The sequence below is a fragment of the Falco rusticolus genome, chromosome 1 (assembly GCF_015220075.1).
Source record: "Falco rusticolus isolate bFalRus1 chromosome 1, bFalRus1.pri, whole genome shotgun sequence".
NCBI classification, from domain to species: Eukaryota; Metazoa; Chordata; class Aves; order Falconiformes; family Falconidae; genus Falco; species Falco rusticolus.
In genome coordinates, this window is record NC_051187.1 from 21,386,719 (window position 1) to 21,409,948 (window position 23,230).

Here is a 23,230-nt window from a genome sequence, read left to right on the forward strand (position 1 = left end):
AAGATTAAACAGGTGCACACACCGCCTGTTCACCATCACTCACATGTCAAAAGCAGCAATTAAAAGGTACAGCAATCTATAGCAAATTACTTTTTTTTTTAAAGCCATCCCACCTTGGTTTTTGAGCTGGCCTGGCCTGGCCACAATATGATCCTCGGCAGCACGAGAACACACTGCCATCTGCCTGCTCCTCAGGAAGGTTGCTGGGCACACCAAAGCATGTGTAGCAAGAAGTGCAGGCAACACAGGACTTCGGTCTCTGAAGGAAGTAAGAAAGGAGCAGGGGACAAGTCTGCAAGTCTGGGACAGAGGGCACAGATAGCAAGTAGGCTTACCACTGACTTAACTGCAGGTTTTAGCAAATGCACATAGCTAGGGTCAAAGCAGCAGTGCAATTTCAAACTTTTTAGTTAATTTACTACTCATTTCCTGTCTTCATGTGGTATGATCTATGTAAGGAAATGCACGCAACTGAAGTAATTGTGAAACAGCAAGATTTCACAAATAAAACAATCAGCATTTATTGTTGTATTACAAAACACTTCATCTTTTGGCAATATTTTACAGTTTGTCCTTTTCCTCCTTAGGGCCTGTTGAAAAGGTACGGGTGGGGGAAGAAAAGAGGAGAATGTTGAAATCAAGATTAAATTTCAATGTCTTGCTTAAAAAAAATCCTCCCAAACCACCCCAGTCCCTCCCACCAAAATAAAAATCTAGTTTCACTCAATCCCACTATCCAAAGAGGCCATGGGTGAAGCGGCAGGCAAAACTCTGGCAATTTCACTATCAAACGTATCAAGAAGACAAACAAAACATTCACAGTGGTCTTCAGTATGGTCTGTTGCGTTGATCATTTCTGAAATCGTTTCTGAAAGAGAAACAAGAAGTTATAAGGAATCCCTTAAGCAAATAATAAACAGTCCCTTCAGTCAAACATCCCTACGCCAACTTCTGCGTATTCTATGTTTACATAGCCTTATCCAAAAATGCTCACAAACCACACTCAACAAGCAAACTGACTTATTTTCTCCGGAACGAGCTATCAGTAGTTAATATTTTCACAGCACAGTTGTGTGTGCACAGATAAACACCGCCTTTCCCACAATTCCTATCAATTCCACAGTCCGTATGCTCCACAATCAAGCAAGGACAAAGCAATTGCTTACCTTCCTCCCATTTTACCACCATAGCCACCTCCCCGATCTCCACCTCTGCCACCACGTCCTCGATAGCCTCTTTCTCCTCCATAGCCACCTCTCCCACGAAAATCTGGAGGAAAACATAAACCGATACGTCAGCCAGGTTTTTCAAAAAGCTGCAAATGACATTAACAATTGTAACACTTCAGAAGAGATGCAGGTGTTTTTACACACCTCCTGATGGACGTGAATCTTCTGGTCTGGGCTCACCACACTGGTTGCAGGAATTCCTGCGAGCGAAGTTCATATTACCACAGGCCCTAGAAGAGACAAGGATTCCCAGACTAAGCTGCTAAGAAACTCAGAGAGCATACATGAAACCCCACTGCCCGATTAAGATGACACTTACGGGTTAGGACAAACCCAATCACCATTTTTGGGTTCCCCACTTCTACCCTGGAAGCCCCCACCTCTTCCATATCCACCTCGTGAACCTGTAGACAAAATTAGAATAAGAATAAAAGGTGGGGAAGTGTTTAAGAGAAACAATTATTAAAGGAGTGTCACCAGCTTCAGAACCCAAGTGACAGACAGACTTTTCAGGTGGAAGGATGAAGTGTTTAATGTAAATATATCCCCACTAGGCAAGCCTCTGAAACCGTATTAGGAACCCTGAAAGAAGCAGGTAGTGCCAATGACAAAAAAAATAAATAAATAAAATCATACCACCACAGAATTCAGCATTTCCTAGCTGATTAACTGCTAGCTAGAAGACTTGGGCAAATGACAACAGAAGGTTCAGCCACCGCCAAATCTCAACAGCATTTGATATCTTGAAGTTAATGTATCTGCATAGCTGAAATACACATGTTTGTACGGACAGATTTATAACTTGGGCAGATGGGGGAAAGTAAGAAGCAAGGATAGCACATGGTGGCCAGAAAAATTTGCTCCACCATAAGTTTTTTAGAAATTCTTTTTGAGCAGTAAAAGGAAACTTGATCTGCTTGAATTGCCAATGGATAAATATAAACCCAGTATGTGCAATTAATAAAATTTCATACAGATTTAACGATATCACATATGGCCAGACTTATGTCACAGAACAAAAATTTAACAAAAAAAAAAATAATGTCTGGATTAATGCCAGAATACATCTGACAAGCACAGGGACAATGCAGTTCTTGCTTTCTACTTCAAAGATTAAGAACTTTTATACCAATTGAAGTTTAAAGTTTTTGAAGAAACACTTTATCAGCCTACAAAACTGCCTGGTTTAAGAACTAGAATTTGTTGACAGTCACGGCACAAAGCATGCTTCCTGTAAAACGGTAATTAATATCCAGCAGATTACGGACAAAACTGTATTATGCAAAGAATCAGGGACATTTAACATCTTTTTAATTAAAGGAGTCAGACATCCAACTGCTGCTCTAACTCAGTAGCTGTTGAATAATTTACCCTGCTTGATACCATCTGGAAATATCAGAGTATCTCGAGGCTTTGAGGTAATAAACAAATACTGAGAATTCACACCTATCCATGTGGAACCTGTACAGCCTCAACATCATTGTTATGCTACCTCTTTAAACACAATGCTCAGACACGATCTGGAAACTTTCCAGTTCAAAAGGAAAGCATAAATTCTGTGCTGTGCAAAGGAGATTACAGATTTCAGTTTACTTAACTTGGTTCAATCCTTATTACTCTCTTTCATGGCAGAATTCCAAAGGCCCATATACTTTGACGAATCACTGCTTCAAAGTCAACTTCTCTTTTATAAACTGGTAACTGTTAAAAAACATCTAACTACGCAAAAACAAGGATTCTACAGATTTTAGTCCCACCTCGACGTCCGCCACCTCCACCTCCTCTCATGAATTCAGGCCGCCTAGTTGCAAAAGAGACTTTGATAACATTGCCATTGAATTCTTTTCCTGTGGAAAAAGAGTAAGAGAAAGATCTATACAGCTCCCAACAACACACCAGCAAGTTCAGAAGAACAGACTGAACAAAAAGCTCTTAAGACACAGGGAGGCTGCAGTAAGCCTCTTATTTTTGAAAGCACTGGTCCAAATGTGACATAGCAAATGCTGATCTGTTTGCTCGGTTCTCCATAAACCCACAGATATTTCTCTTAGTTTAAATGCAATCTGAAAATTGCAATTAAACTAGACACATAAAAACATTTAAAAGATTTTTGGCCACACTAATGGATAAATAGTTCAGATGTTAGAACTCTGTTCTACCCCCAAGCCAGGCAACAAGGCTTTGGTACAATTCAACAGCCAGCAAAAAAATCAAATACTCTCAAGTGAAAAACATGAACTTTTTACGTATAAAGTCTCAGTTCTTCATAGCTACAAGGTTCATCACAGAACAAACAGGACCGCATGTGTGCCTAATGGAGTCATATTTGCATGTTGCTCCTCAACAAGTCACTTGTATTTTATTAGCAAAATACAAACCAAATAGCACGCCATGCCAGATTTTTTACACACTACCATTTCATAGCAGATGCAGAGTGCGTCCTTTTGTTTCTGCCCAATATTACCAAAGTTCTGCAAATATACAAGGTCACAGGAGCAGGCACTTTCTGCTCCAGCTCAAGTTTACTGCTGCAAGAGTATCACTGTTTGCTGCAGCAAGTTCAAAAACTTTTAGATCAATGTATTTCTAGGATCTGCTTTCTTTCTCCACTGAACCCACTGATTTATAAACCTTGTATATACGCAGTGAAGAAGAAAGCACCTGGCACAAGATTGCCACAACCACTGCCAAACCCTAAAAATGTTACTACAACACCAATAATATCAATACTAACACTGTAGGAAATCCCTCTGGCTGCTAACACAGATTACGGCAATATGGGTCTGAACAAGAAGTTATGTTCAAGACATGAACCCCACCTCTTACACTTTGTGTAGGGATGACCGAGGTACAGCAGCAAACCCTAACACAGTTTGATTACACATTTTTGGTCTCAATGACATTTTGGTCAAATGACAGAAAACCAGTAGACACATACAAGATACCATGGTGTGGGGGTGTGTGTGAAAAAAGACAAACCAAAAAACAAAAGCCATACAAAAAGCAGCATGGGCTTCCCCGTAAGGTTATTAATTTGCCTTTTCCACTGCTTGTTAAAATTCATAAATAACCAAAAGAACAGGTACTTGCACCCACCGTCAAACCAGTCAATCGCTGCTTTAGCAGAAGGAGGGTCATCAAAAGATACCGTTGCTTCTCCCTTTGGTTTGCCAGTATCCTTATCTGTATAAAGATTTATCATAGGTTTGCCAGTCTTTTTGTTGGTCTGAAAAGAAAGGTTGTACGCTTGGCATAGGGGAAATACCGGTAAAGTCAATTCAAAGCATAAACTGTTAACGGCTAAGTATCATCAGAAAGAAGATTCTCTCAGAGCTAGCCTGCAGAAACAGATGCTTTTGACCGAAGGATAATGCCTGGCTCTACTCCATGAGGTAATGATGGGCCCAGTTTTAACAAAAAATGAGGTCAGGTGCAGAAGCCCTAATTTAGAATTGCAGAAACAGAAAAAAAGCCATAGAACACAGAAGCATACTTGCTGAAGTATGAGGGTGGTACAACAGATAGAGTGTCAGTGTTAAGGGTTATAAAGACTAAAGAAGAGATATGAAGCAATCTAGATATCACTAGAAAAAAGGTGCTAGCGCTGCCAGATTACAAATGATCTGTCATCTGGGAACCCAGATAAAAATATTATCTACAAATGCTGGGGAGTCAGAGCAAGCATCTGCCTTGAATGATACCAGTACACTTCCAATACACTAGCTCGGCAAGTTCTCTTCCGTCTTACCAATGATTCCTCATTTCACATACCTTTATAATGCCAATTTGTTTGAAATAGTCTGCCACTTGATCTGTTGAAACATCCTCTCCAAGTCCTTGCACAAAGATAGTGTTGTTATCAGAGTTGTCAGACTCTGAATCTATGGAAGAGTAAGCTACATTTACCATGCGTTTTGTGGTAACAACAGGAGGCACATTTTAAGCTCAAGCCCAGGAGCAGACCCGTAAATCCCAAAGACATCTTGCATAAAACAAAAAGTTGAGCACAGACCATAATTTTGAAATTAACACCATCAACTTCAAAAAAGCATGCACAGCACCTTCAGATGCTGCGGTACATTAGAGATGGAATACATTCAACAGCTGACCAGCCGTCTACCACACACTCAACTTGTCCATGCAGCTCAGACATCCAAACCCACCAAAGCAGCGTATGTTTTAAATAACACGAGTTTCTCAGAAGTGTTACAGCAGTGAAAGCAGTTGCTTTGCTCAAGCAGGTTCAAAGTTTATCAGCAAATTCTTATTTGCTGCATGAAAAAAACATCCACAAATTTGCATGCACTTTAATAAAAAATATTTCTTTCAAGAAAGACAAGCTTTAGCTAAATTTATTTTGAGCCATGGGAATTGCAGCCACATCCATCTTTCAAAAAATGCATTTTAAAAGCCATGACCTAAAAGCTACAATACACTCCCACCCACTGCTTGTCTTCTTACCAGCATCTGATCTCGGTCCATAATCCCTCTGACCTATGAAACAAGTTTTTTTTAAAAAAAAAAAAAAGAAAAAAAAAGAAAAAAAGACTATTTTTAGCAAAACATTTTCAAGTGACTTTTTTAGAGACAAGAAAATATTTAAAGTATGTATGCAAGGCATCTAAGATCTAAAACATTAACAGAGATTTAGAGAATATTTAGATTAAAACGTTCAACAGAAGATGTCTGTAGGACGTTAACGTGTTCTTTAACTTGCAGCATGTGGCAGTTGCCACACTGATGCTATGCTGGTGTTATCTTGAAAATGCTGGTTGTCAGATCACCAAGCAGTTTACCATTTCCTTTTTTTTTTTTTTTTTTTTTTACCTCTAGTACCTAAGTAGTATTTGTAATAAAAATTAAAAACAGAAAAGAAAAAAATATCCGGTGAACGTCACTGTCTCCACAAATTCTTTCATGCAATTTGACAAAGTAGAAATCCAGTTTATTGCTAAAAGTTTGGCTATTAAAAACTCATGAACACACCAGCCTCACCAAAACTCTATAACGTTTCTACTAGATAGTAACAAGATATTGGTGGCTTTTAGATTTATAAAGAATTTCCACTGAAACATTTTTGGATACTCGGCACTTACCACCGTAATTTTTGAAGCCACCACGGTCACCACCACTGCAGAGGAAAAATTGAAGAAATGATTTCTTCCTTAAGTCTCTATGTGCTGAGCCCAAGGCTCAATCTACAGTTAACTGATCACAAGTTGAGAGTTACTGTCTGGCAGCTAAAGCACCATCTCTACGTTCTCCTCACTACTCATTCACGTTCAAAGATTAAATTACATGAAAGTGAATAATCTCACAGGGTGCTGCACTGGAGAAGAGAAGCCCTGAAGAGTATTTTAAACTAACCCATACACATGTTGTTATTTCAATACTTTCTCCCATCCCATAAGCCAAAATGACTGCTACTAAAAACTGGGTTTTAAAATAGAAGCATTATTTTAATGAAGGTTAATGGGCTTTAATTGTAGATTTAATTGCTCCTTTGGAATAATTGCTACTTTCCTAGAAGGAAGGAGAGCTGAAGTTAATTAACCTCCATTGTTAAGCATTTATATACTGGGGACAAATTAGCATTATCAGCCATTCTCTGAGAAAGGGCCTGTGGGGACCTACTGTACTATTAGCACTTGACATTACAGAGAAGGTGTGTGTATGTGAGCTTCAAAAGCAGAGGCCGTGAAGTTTTATTTCATTCATTCTGAAACCTGTGGCACAAAATGTAGACCAAGTTAAGAGATGACACACATCAACTTTCAAAGGTTAGAAGGGGATTTTAAACAGGATGTTACGCTGCCAATTATGTGCATGAAAATAAACCCTCGCTCTTTTCAACGTAAATGTTCGTACTTGTAGGATTTTTCACATCAGCATTTTTAATTGCATCCATGTTATGAACACAATATAATCAATGTTCAAAGCCTTCAGGAAAAACACAACCACTGGATTTTTTTAGACAGTCAATAACCACATGTCACAAGGAGTGTCCCATACTGCCACGTACAACTGCCTGCTTGCCCTCTGCGCGGGGGATGCAGCTGCCACCTGAAAATTAAGCAGGTTCACCTAATCCTGACAGCTTTCACACTCAGCAGCTAAGATAAAGGCAGTGTAAGTTCAAACCCTGATAGAGAGGGCTACCTCCAGACTCTGGAACTGTTGTGCATGAGTAGACCCTTCACCAATGCGCTTTACAACCAGAAGTCACTCCAGGATTTAGTTCAACCTATCTATCAACACATCAGAGTCCAAACACGGGACAGAAGCACCCCAGAAAAAGGCAATGAAATTAAATCAGGGAGCAACTTCTTCTGCACTCTGTATATCTGTCTTCTGCTACAGCAAATGCAAAGTCATGAATGGAAGGTACTTCCTTAATATTTATGAGAGAAAATCTGCCATAAGTGAGGGACAAACAAAAAAACAAGATAAGGTTTCAATAAGCATTACCAAAACTGGATTGAGAGACATTCTTTGAAGGGAGAGTGACATTTCATCACAGTATGCATAAGGAGCATTAGATATTTGTCATGAGAGACTATCACTTCTACTGGGACTTTTTCTTAGAATAAATTTTTGCTGCAGATTTTAAACTGCTTCTCCACAGAAAAAAAATCCAAATGCTAAATTGCAGTGGCATTTACTCACAAGCAATACATTCTGCTCATTAAAGAGGTAAAATGAATGAATGTTACATGCACCAGAGCTGGTCTTTATTCAAGGCTGGCTATTTTCAAGGACTGATGACACAAGTGCAATGGTGATCATAAGATTTAGTGTAAATACCTTTCTGCCACCTCCAATTCACTTCAGCTAAAAAAAAAGAAACCACCCTTCATTATGACACAATAGTTTCCAGCAGGATGCCTGCTCTTCTAGGATAAGATTGAATACATCAGACATGGAAACATTATCGAAGTTTCCTGACCCTAGGTAATGGTCCCAATTCATCAGGACAGCATTATCCAGAACATCTATGTTTTCCAATTTCAAAGTATATAGTAGCAAAGACAAATCAGAAAAACCCAACAATCAAAAAACATACAAAAAGTAATTTTGTGATCAACACCGCTAGGATTTTACAGAAAGTGAGTGAGGACTTCGCTAAGATACTGGGGTAAAAAAATCGTGCGCACCACAATTCTGAGAAGTGATAGAGCTGGATATATAAAATGTAAAGGAAGTCATAGTCAAATGCCTAAGTCTGTGATATAGTAATTCTGTGCCCCATACTAGCAAGTACAATCCATGATTTTTAATGAATGTCTGTAGAAATGTGTTTCTGCCCAACTACACTTCAGCATGTTACCTTCCGCCCAGTCTCACATGATCAACCCAACAAAAATCTGCATCAATTCAGTGACAGATACGTCGACGATAGATGAATTCCTCCATTTTTAAGTCACATTTCATACGTGATTTATAAAGCTGCAATGTATTACCTTCCTGAGATTGCTGGGCAAAGCTACCCAAGATCCCCAGGAGGCGTGCAGACATGCGGCAGCAAGTCAAAACCAAAAACTGGTTGCAAGCAGCTGATGCCACAGTCTCAGGTCTACCCCTCACTGACACCCAAAATTCAAGTCTCAATTTCAATAACTGAATTAATTCCCACAGTGTTTTCACATTCTACTCCTTTACCAGTCTTGCATGCAGACCAAATAGATGGGTGACCAGATGGAGTTTGGAGTATTAGCTTCCTATGTTAGAATCATGAACAGGTACCTAAAATCCAGCAATGCCACCCACAAAACCAATAAAATAGAGACTGAACTGCAAGCAGCCAGAATGGATCCGAGGCACCATTCATAGTGACAAAAACTTACTGCTATGAAAGAAACGTCATCAGATGTTCTTTTCTCCTATACTCAAGTCATATATTTAAACATCACCTACTTGACTGTAAATGGAGTCCACCTGAACATTGCTTACTTCAGCTTTAATTTAAACCACAGCTACAGGAAGAGCTCACCACTACAGATACAAGAAAGGTATTTTTAAAAAGCTATCCAACGTTGGCAGAAGCAGCACTAAGAATCCAGGAACCAAATTTCAGCCTCCAACATGTATCTGTCTCACCAAGCGTGTGGGAGTTATACATAAGAATGTATTTTTACAAACGAGAAAGGAATGCTTAGTGCACCGATAAAGTCACTGACAGATGGCGCTTTTTTCTGCCTATATTTATCACCTCTGTTCATGTTTTTCCAAAGTCTATATAAGGTTAAGCTCTAGCATATATATATTACAAGTTAAAATATTAACTCTGAACACAAACTGTGGCACTGTTGTAAAACACATTTGCACCAAGCTGTAGTTCCTTTATATCACAATGAGCTAATTCCCACTTGTAATAGCAATTAAGCTGCAGAGGTAACTTTGATTTACATCAGCATCAAATCGGCACAAGGCGGGGGGTAACCACCTGTGCTGAGCAAAGTTAGGATTTTTATGACAAATCCTAACGCAATGGTAAATCCTTTTCTAAACTGCACCTATATAGTTCCACCAACACAGAATGCACAAGCAGATTCAAAGGCAAAACTGCTCCCACTTCATCTCCAGACACTACAAGAAGGGCAGTGTCACAGGTATGCCCACCCGACTGCTGAATGGCCTTCCCCAAGGTGAAAGAAAACAAACCTGCTTTGTGTTCCTACGGTATTTCCCATTCACGTGTTTAACCAAAACAATATGGCTCCACAATCATATTAAGCAATTAATTCCTTCTTTTTCAGATGAGGACTCTTAACAAAAGGACTAATTCTACAAGGAAACTTGGAAGAGTAACTTAAGAGTAAAACTCTGGATTCTCAAGACCTGGTGTACCTGCTTTCTAATCAAAAGAGCTCAAACATGAGACTATTCCACTATGGGCTTAAAATAAAAAAAAAAAAAATAAAAAAAAAATTGCTTCTGAGCCAGCACACAAATTAGTGAAATCATCAATTTTTGAGGTTTCAATATGAAAGGAGGGAAAAATTCTACTAAAATCCCAAAAGATGGAATTCAAGACCATTAAAAATGTATCTGAAGAACAAATTTGAAACCCTAAATTACTAAGATTAAAAAATGAACATCTGATGCATATAAAAATAATTGTTCTCTACCATAATAACATCAGCTAGGGAACCTGAACCGTAATTTCTAAAGATATTTTCTTCTCAGAGCTGCGTGACTTTGCACAGGCACAAAAGAAAAATGAGTGCTGAAAGCATTCATTCCAGTATGTATTCAAGTCATTCTGGTTTTCAGAATAACAATTTATCCCTGAGCATTACCAACTATGTTTTGAAGTACTTTTGTAATAGGTTATTCAAAGAAATGAAAGCTCTCAAAATTAAAAAAAAAGCTCATTTGATTTTGCCCCAAGTATTCCGGAATAATTTTTTGCACTTGCAGTCTGCTCCGAGAGGTCTTAGGTGCAGGATAAGGTTTACACAGGCCAATGCAACTCCGAGAATCTTGAGACAGAACTGATGTTGCAGCCAAAGTGACTGTATCGCAAGGACAGCAGCGAGTCAGTGATGATGCTTGTAAAGAGGATGCGCTGATGGCCCAGCACTACAGAGTAGGTTAGGATACAGCTGTAAGAACACTAATGACTGGTAAAGCTCTTGCCCACAAACAATAAGCTGCAACAAGTTCTCTCTGCATTCAAATGCCAGTCGAGACGACATTTTTATTACCAGCTAACACAAGAGATTCATTCGCTATGATCTCAAGTTAGCTATTAACTTTTTTTGTAATGTCAAGGAACAATTTTTTTTGGGTGTTGATAATTTACACATTTTCTAACCACTATAAAAGTCAAAGCCTACATTATTACAGCAGTACAAGTATCTGCATAGGTAAGATTATTTCCTGATGGCTATGGAATCTCCATCATTTAATGTTAAACATTAAAATGTGATCGAAGTAAAAAACAAAATGGTAACTAGTGACTGGAGATAGACTTGACATTCCTACAAAAGCTGCTTTTAGGGAAGGGAAGAAAATAATAACAGAAAGAGAAACCCAAGGAAATAAACCCAAAACACTACCCTAAACCCCCACATTTTTACAGGACTAAACACAATTTATTACATTACTAGAAGTTATTTTCCCCTTGACTATACAGTTTGTTATTTAATTTATCTTTTTACACCTTTCTAATAAGCATGACTTTGGTAAAATAGGTATGTCAGAAGCAGCATCCTCCATCACAATTATGCAAACAGACTGAACAAACATACATGACACTGTAGTTCCAGAAAAATTTCACTGCAAACGGCATTAAAGACTGCATCACTTAATAAAAGCAGACTTCCTAATCAATGCCTTCCCACTTTGCTGTCTTTTCTCCCACTTCTCCAGTCACCTGCACTTTTTTCCTTGTCTTGGCTTTTGAGTCCACTGAAGTACTATTATCTACATGGATGTGAGAACAGAATTTTTCTTACATTTTGGAAAAATATGGGAAGAGGCTTTATTTTCACAGACATTAATTTATCTTGCTTTATCTTGCAAAGACAGAAGTTTGTTTCAAAGTGATAAGATCAACCAAAAGTCAGTTTTTTGAAGCTCACATTCATTCCTCTTATTGGAAAGGGCTCATCTATAAACAAATGTTTTTAAAACCCCAGATTTTACCACAGGAATATGGAAAACCCTCATCCACACAGCAAAGCTGGTTTTAAAAAAAATTGTTCAGTTTTAACTCAAAATTAACTTAGAAGTGACTTTGCTAGTTAGGTTTCTATTATATAAAACCCCAGCAAACTAATATAAAATAACTAACCACACCTAATTAAGAGAGATAGGGTCCACCTACGTCATCAAAACAGCAAGCCATAAGGTATAATTTGGGATGACCTTAGAAACAGGCAAATTTTAAATACAGTTTAGAAAGAAATGTTTTAAAAGATAACAGTATTAACATATCGTTAGATCATTTTATTTAATTTAAATCAGTTCAAACAAACAGCATTGTATAATTATAGAGTTTTTCATCTGGAGTTCTAGCAGTACCCCAGAACGTTCAGCCTGTTAAAGGGCAAGCGCTGCTGACAAGCAGCACCTCAAAACTCACTGGAAGCTTCAACGTTCTTACCCTGCACCAATGAGCACCCTACACCCCCAACCATTTCACAGAACTATATCCAAGGTAGCCAGCTGTGATAGCTTATTAATAAATAATGTCATCAGGCCTAACTCAATAGGATTTAAAGCAAAAGTCCCAATCTCTCAGACCTATGCATGAAATCACCTGCAAAATTCAATACGTGCATAATTTGTCTTAACAGGAACAGGGCCTAAGGCAATGGCAGAAGGGGTAACAGTATTGTTAGTATTTAAAATCTACCTAAAATAAGTGTGTTTAGACTGACAGCTGAACCAATAATAAAACCAGTATTTTACTAGAAGTTTAAAATGGCAAAAACCAGTAAAGAACAAGTACTGTTATTACTAAATTATTCCCAAATTATTTAGGAAGCAGAAAGATAATTAGCCAACCTTAGTGTGATGATCTGTCACTGTAAAGTCAAAATACTTCCCTGCTAAATACCTTAACTATGAATTTTTAAAACTTTCTCAATCCCTGGCTGTTGGTTTCTTTGTCACTGAAAACAATTTTTTACAGGTTTTAAAATATCTTATTTCAAGGGATGGGCTCAGGCACATTTTGTATTGCAACTCGTGTAAATAAAATGCAGCTGTGTGTCACAGCAATCAAATGCTTGGTCTCAATCTAACTGAACCTAAAAGCTTTTCCTAGGCAGAATGCATTTCTGTGCAGTGCAGAAAGGTTTAATTTTAGAAAATTTCCATTATTGGAAATCTAAATCTGAACCACATTAGGAATAGACATATAGTAAACAAAAATTTAAAACAGCTAAATAATAAGAAACCAGGGTAAGGAACTGCAGGCACTGGAATGAGATCACTTACCTATATCCAGACATATGACCTCTTCCATCCATGTCATATCCCCCTCTACCTCCTCCCTGTGACCCGCCATATCCTCTATTATCTTCTCCATACCTACTCTTTTCACGACGATCATCTGGAGGAACGAGTAAAGCAAAATAAAACATGAGGAAGTTGTAGTTCAAACTGCAGTGCAGTGAAAATTCCCACCATACAATTTTTATGTGTCCCCCCTCCTCCCCCCAAGCCTGCCATTTAAATCTGGAAAGCATCAACTCCTAAATCTCTCTTACATTATCTATGCCACAAAGACAGTGAGCAAAGTTTGATTTTGTTCCAGTTATCTCACTTGGCTTCCAGGGCCACGAGGTATCTCAGAATGTAAACACTCTGTACTTTAATTACACTCAATTTTCCAAACATTAAACACATTATCTAAAATACACTTTTCATCCTACTTCCACATAGCCTTCCCAGTTTGCAAGAGACATCACTGAAGACAGAACAAGGATAAAGAGAGTGGGTTGTGCCACTGGTGTGAAGTTACTGCAAAAAAGGGTTGATCTTAAACTTCTCATTCCCTTCTATCTCAGAATTCACCTACACAGCGTAAAGCTGGAATGTGAAGTGCAAAAGCTCTTCATGACTGATCAAGATGTGTCGCCCTCATGCAGGAAGAGTATTCAAAATAGCTTACGAAGAAAATTCCATCCAGAATTTGCAGAATTCAGGGACATGGACTCTGCAAGGCTGTCTCCAACAAACGCAAATGCAACAGTTTTGGGGCCCCAAACTTTTTCATCTTGGCATAATGTTTTGATAAGTCTTAACAAATAAAACATTCCCCAAGAATATAAACATGGAAAAAAAGCTTTAACTATTCATCAAATCAACTGTCTGTGAAAGACAATCCAACCATTTCACAGTGCTTCTGCTCAATCTTATTAGCCAATATTCAATTCAACCTGTGAATTTTACCTTGGCTGTTGTGGCTATAGCTTCCCTTCTGAGACTGGTAGGATTGCTGAGAATGGCCATATGAGCTTTGGTGCTGGTTATAGCCTGACTTTTGGTCATACGAGCTCTGGTGGCCATAGCCCGACTGCTGGTCATATGAGCCCTGGTGGCCATAGCCCGACTGCTGGTCATATGAGCTTGACTGCTGGTCATAAGAGTCTTGGTTTTGTCCATAGCTTGACTGCTGGTCATAAGAGCTTTGGTGCTGACCATAGTTTGATTTTTGTTCATAAGAGCCTCTTCCACTTAAAATAAACAGAATTTGTATTAATAGCCAAATGTTCACAAAATAGAGAGCAAAATAATGGCTGAAAATTCACGACATTGCTAAAATTTCCTAGTCACAGTTACCTCCCAATCATTTCTGTTATACAGATATGAAAATACTCTGTTTCATCTCTGTTGGGATATATATGGCTTCCTATAAAAGCAAGGCAGAAAACTGTAAGTTACCATTGCTTTCAAGATACCCTCAGTTTCCACTGTAAATGTGATTTAAGAGCATCACTCCCTTTACGTATCTCAGTACGCCTGCCTTCCCCCTTCTCCCCAGGAGCATGACATCAGCTGATGGCTAGTCCGTGTCCTGCTAAATGGCAAACCCTTCTCTACAGAATTGCAGGGAAGATACCTGCTGCTCGTGTTGTATTGTGCTGCTGATATTTGCCCCCTACAAAAAAAAAAATTCCCAAAACTTTTCCTTCCACTGAATTGCAACCTATATTTTCCTGGGTTCTACCATCTGGCCAAGAACTTTTCTAACTCTTGTGATGTCCTCTAACATACTTGCAGTTCTTCTCACTTTAGTGCCATCTACATATACTATCCCACCCACTTTCATCAGAAACATCGACCAATATGGCATCTAAGATACTCCCAACATAATGTAGCGATACATTTGAAGAGGGAGTTTTAACTCTTCTCTGGCTAATAACAACTTTGTAACAACCACAAGAAAATCTCACCTAAGCTGTATTTCCCTAGGCTACATCAGTATCCAAGGTAGAAACAACAGTATTTTGGAAATCTAGATACACCAGAGACTAGTTCCAGTTGGGTTACTCTTTCACAGCAAGACATTATACAGATTTATGAGAAAGAAATTGCATCCAGGAAACACTGGCTGTTACTCATACCTTTGTTTTCCCCCAGGTACTTAACTGTGACTCAACTGTATTGTATTTTCAGTAACTGAAATTAATCACTGACCTCTGCCACCCTCTCTCTTCTCTTCCTCCTCCCTGCTTCCACCGTTTTTCAAAAGATGAGGCACTAACATTTGCCAGGCTCCAGTCTTTGGCAGTCTGACTTGCTAGCCAAAATGTCTCAGAAAAACAAACAAATCTAAGAGCCTACAGAAAGTTTCCACCAGCTTTTCAAAGCACTCTAAGATGTAAAGTCACTTGGGTCCAACCAATCTCAAAATATCCCAATAGTGTAAATACCATCTGATCTGCTCGCTCTCAGTTCTAACCTAGACCTTAGCTTGAAGGTAATTAATCCAAGAGACAAAGAGCTTGCAAAGATTTTTTGTTAATATCTTCACTTAAAAAAAATAAGCTCCACTTTAGCCTTTGCATCATCATCAATGAAGACAGCATCATTGAGAACATCCACTGTTTGCTCGTTTTCCTTCCTGCCTCCCCCTAAGATGCAAGAGCTACAATTTTGTGGCCATCCTCTTCAAAGCTGCTATCATTTAATGTCTGTCTCCCCTTACTCGTTACAATCACACATGGAGAAGTTTCCCTCCAATGTCTTTTTTTACATTGTCTAAATCAAAACCAGCTTGTTGGACAATCTATGCTCTACTGCATTTTTTTTTTCCCACTGGATGTCTACAGAGTTAAGAACTACATTACTGCCTAGTCCTGTTCCTTTGTACAGCTCTTAAAAATGCTCAGAAAACAAAGCAAAGCAAAACTTAACCATGTACTGGCCTTCATAAGGGATGTGAAAAGGACACTCTGAGTCACGGCACCTACTGCTGACAGATAAAAGACTTTGCTTGTTTATATTAAGATGTTTTGTAGTAATGGCTACGAAAAGAGAAACCAAGTACAGGCTTGCTGAAATCCAGAATATTTTATCAGCTTGCAAAAAAATACAACAATATTTGGACCTTGGACACAGAAAGATGTTTAGTACAGGACAGTGTATTTTGAAGAGGTCACAGGATCCTCGATGAAGATCTAATGTCAGCAGTAACCTTGGGGTGTACGCACAAAGCTTGTAAACTAGATAATGAAGGTATTCTAGCACCAAGTGGCCTTCTAAGTTGTTATGGGAAGTTGGGTTGCATTTTCCAACATACTTTCAAAGTTGCATGATTAATCCTCCTGAAACCAATTTGAGTAGATCACTTAACAAGTAAAATACATTTGCAACAGCATGAAGTACCAAACCAGAGTGCAGTATGCATACGTGCATTTAAGTTATTGATAAGGATACAAAAATACAATGTTTTGAGAACCCTACTTAGTTAGGAAAAAAAAAAATTTCTTAAGACATTTCTCAGTTCTTTCTTCTTCTTTCACCAAATAAAGGCACTCTCAGATAAGTCTGCAAGTCTAAGGACAGCTAAGAACTTCCTTGCTAACAGCTTATTTGAAGTTAATAAAAGAGTAGTGTAAGTTTATACAAAAGAATGTGATTGGAGTACTCAATACATCTTTTCCCTCATCAAAATATTCTCTACTAAGTGCACCCTTCATTACTGTAGTCACTATCCAAAGACTTTCTAAAGTTTATCTCCTCGCACAGCCTGACTTCAAAACTGCATCTATCATATAAAGAAATATTATTCCTCCTTTACCTCCTGTTCTTTCAGGCATTAAAAATGTCTGAAGAACATGGATTTTCTTACGTTGGTCCTTTTTTAGCAATGATAGCAGGAAATTTGTTTAGCTATTAGTTAAGAACGTACAGCTACTAGGCAGTACTTTAAACAGATACCGTTAATCTCTGCTTCCTTACCCTCTAGATGACCCTTTCTGCTGCCCCTGACTGCCATAAGATTGCTGGTTGTATGAGCTCTGATTCTGATTTTCATAACTGGATTCATCATCGTATCCCTGGGAATCTTGTCCATAACCTGGAAATTGAGGAAGAAAATTTTTAGTAAATATTCACCTTTTAATTACTGCCAATGAATATAACAAGCTAGCCAAACCTGTTTGATTTTGTCCATAGTTCCCATGATAGCTTCCATAGTTCTGTCCGTAGGAGGAACTGTCTCCACTCTGCCCATAACCAGAATATCCCTGTAATTTCAAAAACGTACTCAAATAAGTGTAACTTCCACAGCAGGTAATTGCAGCTTTCCTTCGCCAGACATGACTGCAAATGTCAAGCGCAGCTGAGAATGGACTTCCTCCTGGCCCAGATACAGTCAACCAGGAACAATTATTTTCACTCAAGAACATCCGTTTTGAAAGACACAACGTTTTTTTCCAGCTTACCTGTGTTTGTCCATAATTTTGACTGCTCTGATTGCCATAGGAAGAATAGCTGTAAGAGAAAAATGCATTTAGTAAATGCTTACAATGCCCACCACATGGATTGGGAAGTTAAAGGTATTTTTTGTGTTATTTTAAGTTTCTTTTCAATCCAGAATAGGTGTTTAATCCGAGTACTGCAGCTGCAGGCATATCAGAACTGCAGCAATAAATTAATGGTTACTATAGCTGACTGTCAGAAGCCAGAAAAAGCTTATTTTAAGTTCTGTCGTTTCAAGTAATAATTTAAAGTACATGAAAGTTGGGCTCACTGTAGTTTGACAGATTCTTCAGAATCACAGAAAATGCTATCATGTGAAACCAAGGCATCTGAAGTTTTTCAGCATATTTTTACAAAGTTAATTTTAATCTATTACTGTCAATTTGGTATTTGTTGGACTATTCAACAATAACATCACCATCAAATACTGCACCAGCTTTAGGTTATACTTACTCGTTACTCTGCCACTTTAAAACTTAGTGAACTGACAGAAGAGCCATGTGCTGAAACTCACATCAGACTCAGATATAAACTCAAGCTCATGCAGTGCTATATGCATAGAACCTCATAACTTTCAGCAGCAGAGTCAGTACTAGCTGTGATTTTCATACATCCATAAAAAAACTTTTATTTCACTGATTTAACAAAACACCCTCCCTAAAACTCACAGCATTTTATGAACTGGCTCTTAAATTTCACAATTATGAACAGTTATCAGAGGGTTTTAATAAAATCTTCCCTCCAACAGGAAAATAAAATGGAAAAATAAAATTTTACATCTATATGGACTGTCATCTTTACCTTTGTATAACCTTTGACTAAAATCTTAGCAACAAGCTTAAGGCAGTCACATGAAAAATATTTCTCTATATTCACGACATTTCAAAAGTTCTTACTATTTTAAAAGATGTCACTCCAATTTAAACCTGCTTATTGTCTTCTCTTCAGGAATATAAATTTTTTTTCCTGTTTTGTAAGATAGTTTAATAAAGGCCCAGGGCAGCAAGCTTTCTGCACCCACAACTCAACATAAACACTCTTATCATGCCCAAAGATTCTAACATCATGCTGGGAATACTAAATGGCCTTTTATTTTGCAGATACAACCGCTAACAGCAAGAAAACCCACACATACCTCTGCTGGCCCCCGGACTGACTGTAGCTTCCAGAATCTAGAAAAAGAAGTAGAGTCATATTGAGAACTTCCAATTCACAATTTATTCCTCTGCTTACTACAAGAGGAAGAAATTTGGGGAAAGGGAGAAAGGTTCAAGTACACTGGATAACACAACTATTTTCCCTGTGGAATGAGACAGCTTCCTCCTTATTAACAATACCGAAAATGCTAAGACTGGGAGAACCGGAGCACAGACATGCGGGGCACAGGGGACACAACACAGGTATAGCCACTTTGAATTTCCTTTTTTGAAGGCCCTGCATTCCATTTTCAAGGCACCTCTTCAAATATTCAGAACTGTACAACCCCTTTAATGGCTATCGAATACAGCACCACCATCAATGAACAGAATGCAGCAGCTTAATTAATCAGGCAAAGCTAAGTAGGTCAGTCCTACTGAACCCCTTTTTAAGATGCCATAAGAAAGCTGTGCCCCGTAAAAGGGCACAGACAAGGCAGAATTAGATGTAAAATCACAGATGGAGGAACCACAACACTTCCCTTCTCTCATACTGGAAAAGGAGGAACATTACAGATAGCTCAAACCATGCAAGAATAAATTAATTTACACAAGTCATCCAGGCAGGTATTATGAATATTATTTCCATTTAATGTAACCATCAGTTATCAAGGAAATTTATTCTTGAAACACATTGGAAGAATACAGATTTCAAAGTATGACCTCAAGTTGAAAGAAAAATATTTCACTGTAATAGTTTGACTTTTATTTAAAGTACAGCACCTAATTTGTAAAAGCTATCAACGTTAAGAAAAACACTACCTGCTGGCTGGAATTCAGTTCTTAAATAAGGTGGCTTTGTCTTTACTGATTTAGTTTTTATTTTATCTTGCTAATTGCGCAATGATGGATTTCCTTGTCTACTGCTAATTTTGACATGTTAAAAGCTCTTACTATGCAGGGGAAAACACATTCCTACCGCTTTAACTTCCCCAGCCTGCTGCAGGTAAGGGATGCAGACCCACAGAACACAACACGCGCGTTGCTCCACCAACCTCAGGCCCTTCAGAATCCAGATTGTCATCAGCAGGCTTCAGCTCTTCAGAGATACCCACACACCACCAGCTGCTCTACACCCTACCAACTCCGTAACTGCATGGACTCTGACGATCTCACCTTCTACGCACGAGTCCCAATTCCTCTTGACATTTTTGCTTTGAATTCCCACCTTCTTGTCAAAACCCAAACACTTTCCTTTCTCTCCCAGCCTCACCAGTACTGTCACTCTGAGTAACAGCCCTGCAATTTCTCTGTTCCTTTCAAATCATGTCAAGAATCTGTAAAAATATTGTGGTGCTGTGGTCTAATAAAAACTATCAGGAACTTCCCTGTTTTCATCCCTGATTTCAGTCTTTCCCCCACGCTCTCTCTCTCACCTCTATACCTAGAGCTGACTAAAAAAATGAAACCAAGAATTAATCACCATGCAGGGTAAATGTCATAAACTATGAACAACTATAACCATTTTCCAATCAAAACACTCATCAAATTGCTGAAAGTCTGTTCACTATATTTCCTTCATCTGGTTTTAAATCCAATCCTGCCAGTACTTACACATATACTTAAACACATGCGTATATGCTTCCAAGATGAGCATACCATCTAAGCTATTCAGACACAAAGCAGCATTTTTAATGGTAAAGTATCTCCTCAAAGCAACACAAAGCATCAAATTTCATACTCTGCAAGAGCAATCTTTAGCAAAAGCTAAGATGAGATAAAATATTTTGTTTCACACATCCCGTAAAGCAGTTCCACTCATGTGAAACATTCTCCTCCTTTTGCACCGCTACATAAATATTCCATTGCCTTTTCATAATAAAAAGCAATTAAAAAAAACATAAAAAGCTCAACTCAAGCGTCTTTATTGTTTTTAATGAGACAAAGGTCAAATTTTTACATTATTTTCATTGAAATGATCTCAAAGATTACTACTAAATAGGTAACCACATTTTTAAACTACAGTTTAACTCCAAAGTTTCTAAGTCATTAATGCTGCTAATTAAAGCAAAGAATATCAACGGTTGTATCAGAAAGAGTTCTTGAGTAAGGATGTAATTAGCTATAAATTGAAGGACTGCTTTTAAAGTCTTTAGCTTCTCCCTTACGAACTTCTGCCAAACCACAAAATTTTGGAAAAAGTTGAAAGCAATGAGATAAGGAGTCCGTAAAATATGAATATGCAGACTCAGAACTGAGTTTCCTTTACTTACGCGTTTTTCTACATTCTTTATTGGACCTCTTAGCCTACAGACTTCTGATCAACTTACCTTGGTGGGCTTAATAGGGAGAAGAGTCTAAATATTTTTGGAAACGACAGAGAGCCTATTCTGGAAATTCCTGGATACGCAGACATTTTTTCCAAATGTTTAAAAAGCTTATGGAAAAATTTCCTGTGGATGCAGTGTGGCATGGAAGACTAGTCACTGCGTGCACTGCTCAGGAAGCGTATTCCCCTTAAGATAGAAGAATCTGCTGCGTACATCTCATACAAAGTTAATTCATATAAAGAAGCAGTATTGCTTCCGTAATATTCTCAACAGAAAAACAATCTCCTGTTTGAGCATCACCACAGAGTTAAAAACAGAGGAGACACTCAGGTGCTTGACTAGTACTTACTTGAGGTCTGGGACAAAAGTGGTTTTAGTTTTACTGCCAAACTTTATTAATAATATTTAGAAGAATTCATGGTCTGAACTCATTTTACAGTACTTTTGGTACTGTACAAAGAAACAGTACATGTTTTCTTCTCACAGTAAAGAACTATGCCTTGCATTAAGGGGTTCCTTTAATATATCTTGCTTTATTTTGTTTTTATTCTCTATCATTCATACATGTAACATAAGACAATACTAAAATGGCTCAGCCCTAACTAAACATGGCTTGCTCCACGTAGCACTTAGAGCCCTGGAATTCCATCTCCCATTCTGGGGTACAACACCTACCCCACAGCTTCCCAGGGCATCAGTGCAGGTGGGACCAAAACATTTTCAGCTCAAATAGGATGAAGAAGCAGCAACACAACATGCTCCCAGAAGCCCCAGGAGAATCTGGGCAGCGTTAAGTCACCTGGGACAGCAAACATACTGTCTCCATGCTCTCCTAAAGGCTTCCATTGGGAAAGAATTACAGCCAGTGCATTTCTTAGCCCACAGCAGGGGCTTACGAAGCTACTCCCTCCACTGTGCTGGGGCCCTCGGCAGGGGAGGGGGGCTGCTAGAACACAATGCAGAGCAGATGCAGAAGATACTGGGACACAAAGGTGGGTCCCATGTTGGGGGCAGGGAGGGTACAGCCCAAGGGAGGGGGTGTTTGCATTCCACAGGGGTGTTGACCCAAAGGAGGAGCACACACACCACGCGCTGGGGAGCAGCATGACTGAAAGGTGGGTCCGCACCTCACACCAGGGGGGCACACACAACCCAAAGGCAGGGCCCACACGGGGGAACGACCGTGACCCAAGAAGGGGAGCACGAACCAAAATGGGGTCCACGTCTCCCACCAACTCAAAGGGGGGAACCCACACACGGAGTGGGGGGGCCTACACCCCATGCAGGATCCAAGCGGGCGACCCCGATGGGATTCTGCCCCCACGCCCCCCAGCCCACTGCGACACACGGGGCGTGTCCTAGCTGACCACGCCCCCGCCCGAAAGGGGCGGGACCGAGAGGCCCGGCACTCCCCGGGGAGGGGGCGTGGGCTCAAGAGAAAGGGGGCGTGCCCCACAGGGGCCCATCGGTGGGGGCGTGGCTCCCCTCCCCCTCTCCGCCGGCAGGGAGCGCGGAGTGGCCGGTAACCGGAGAGAAAAGGGAGGGGGGGAGCGGCGTGAGGGGGGGAAGGGCCGCGCCTCCCCCGTAACATGGCCGCGGCCTTTTCCCCCTGCGCCACATGGCGCTCGCCCACCTTCCCGCGCCCACCACCCGCGCTTGACGACAGGAAGCGGTAGCCTCCACCGACGCCTCCCTCAGCCTCCCGGGTTTGGAATTACCTACCCGAAGCCATGGCGGCGGCCGCTGGCCGGGCTAAGGGAAGAAGCGGGGAAGAGAGAGAAAGAACGAGAGACCCGAGCGCCGCGCCAGCCGCGCGCACACTGAGGCACCCGCAGCTCGCGCGGACTGCGGGGCCCGGCAGCCAATCAGCGTGCGCGGCGCCTACCACTCGCCTGGGGAAGTGAGGGGGGAGGAGAAGGACCGTACCAAGTTACCGCGGTCGGAGGGGGGGAAGATGGATTGTACCAGAGGGAGGGGGGCGTGTGGCGGGTGCTCGGCGCTGTAAGGGCGGGTTGGGTTGGATAAGGCTGTGTAGGGAGGCGGGGAATAGATTATTTTAATTAATAAATACACAGAGCACGGTCACGGTGCT

General features: G+C 39.8%; 1 protein-coding gene across 1 annotated transcript; it reads right to left on the reverse strand.

Moving 5' to 3' along the window:
* Nucleotides 1–496: 496 nt before the first annotated feature.
* TAF15 (TATA-box binding protein associated factor 15) lies at nucleotides 497–22,996 on the reverse strand. Its single transcript, XM_037375003.1, has 16 exons — nucleotides 22,861–22,996; nucleotides 18,808–18,844; nucleotides 17,636–17,684; nucleotides 17,347–17,437; nucleotides 17,151–17,268; nucleotides 14,136–14,419; nucleotides 13,179–13,293; nucleotides 6,326–6,360; nucleotides 5,691–5,723; nucleotides 5,001–5,110; nucleotides 4,326–4,455; nucleotides 2,987–3,076; nucleotides 1,549–1,633; nucleotides 1,374–1,459; nucleotides 1,167–1,269; nucleotides 497–868 (listed from the first exon to the last, which is right to left on the reverse strand). Exons 1-16 carry the CDS (start codon nucleotides 22,868–22,870, stop codon nucleotides 829–831), a joined length of 1,416 nt encoding a protein of 471 aa, XP_037230900.1. The 5' UTR covers nucleotides 22,871–22,996; the 3' UTR covers nucleotides 497–828.
* Nucleotides 22,997–23,230: the final 234 nt, after the last annotated feature.

What these genes read in the sequence shown, in the direction of transcription:
- TAF15 (XM_037375003.1), bottom strand. An exon ending in AAAATTATGGACAAACACAG is followed by an intron (nt 17,438 to 17,635) that starts GTAAGCTGGAAA and finishes TTGAAATTACAG; the next exon opens with GGATATTCTGGTTATGGGCA. An exon ending in AGATTCACGTCCATCAGGAG is followed by an intron (nt 1,270 to 1,373) that starts GTGTGTAAAAAC and finishes GTTTTCCTCCAG; the next exon opens with ATTTTCGTGGGAGAGGTGGC.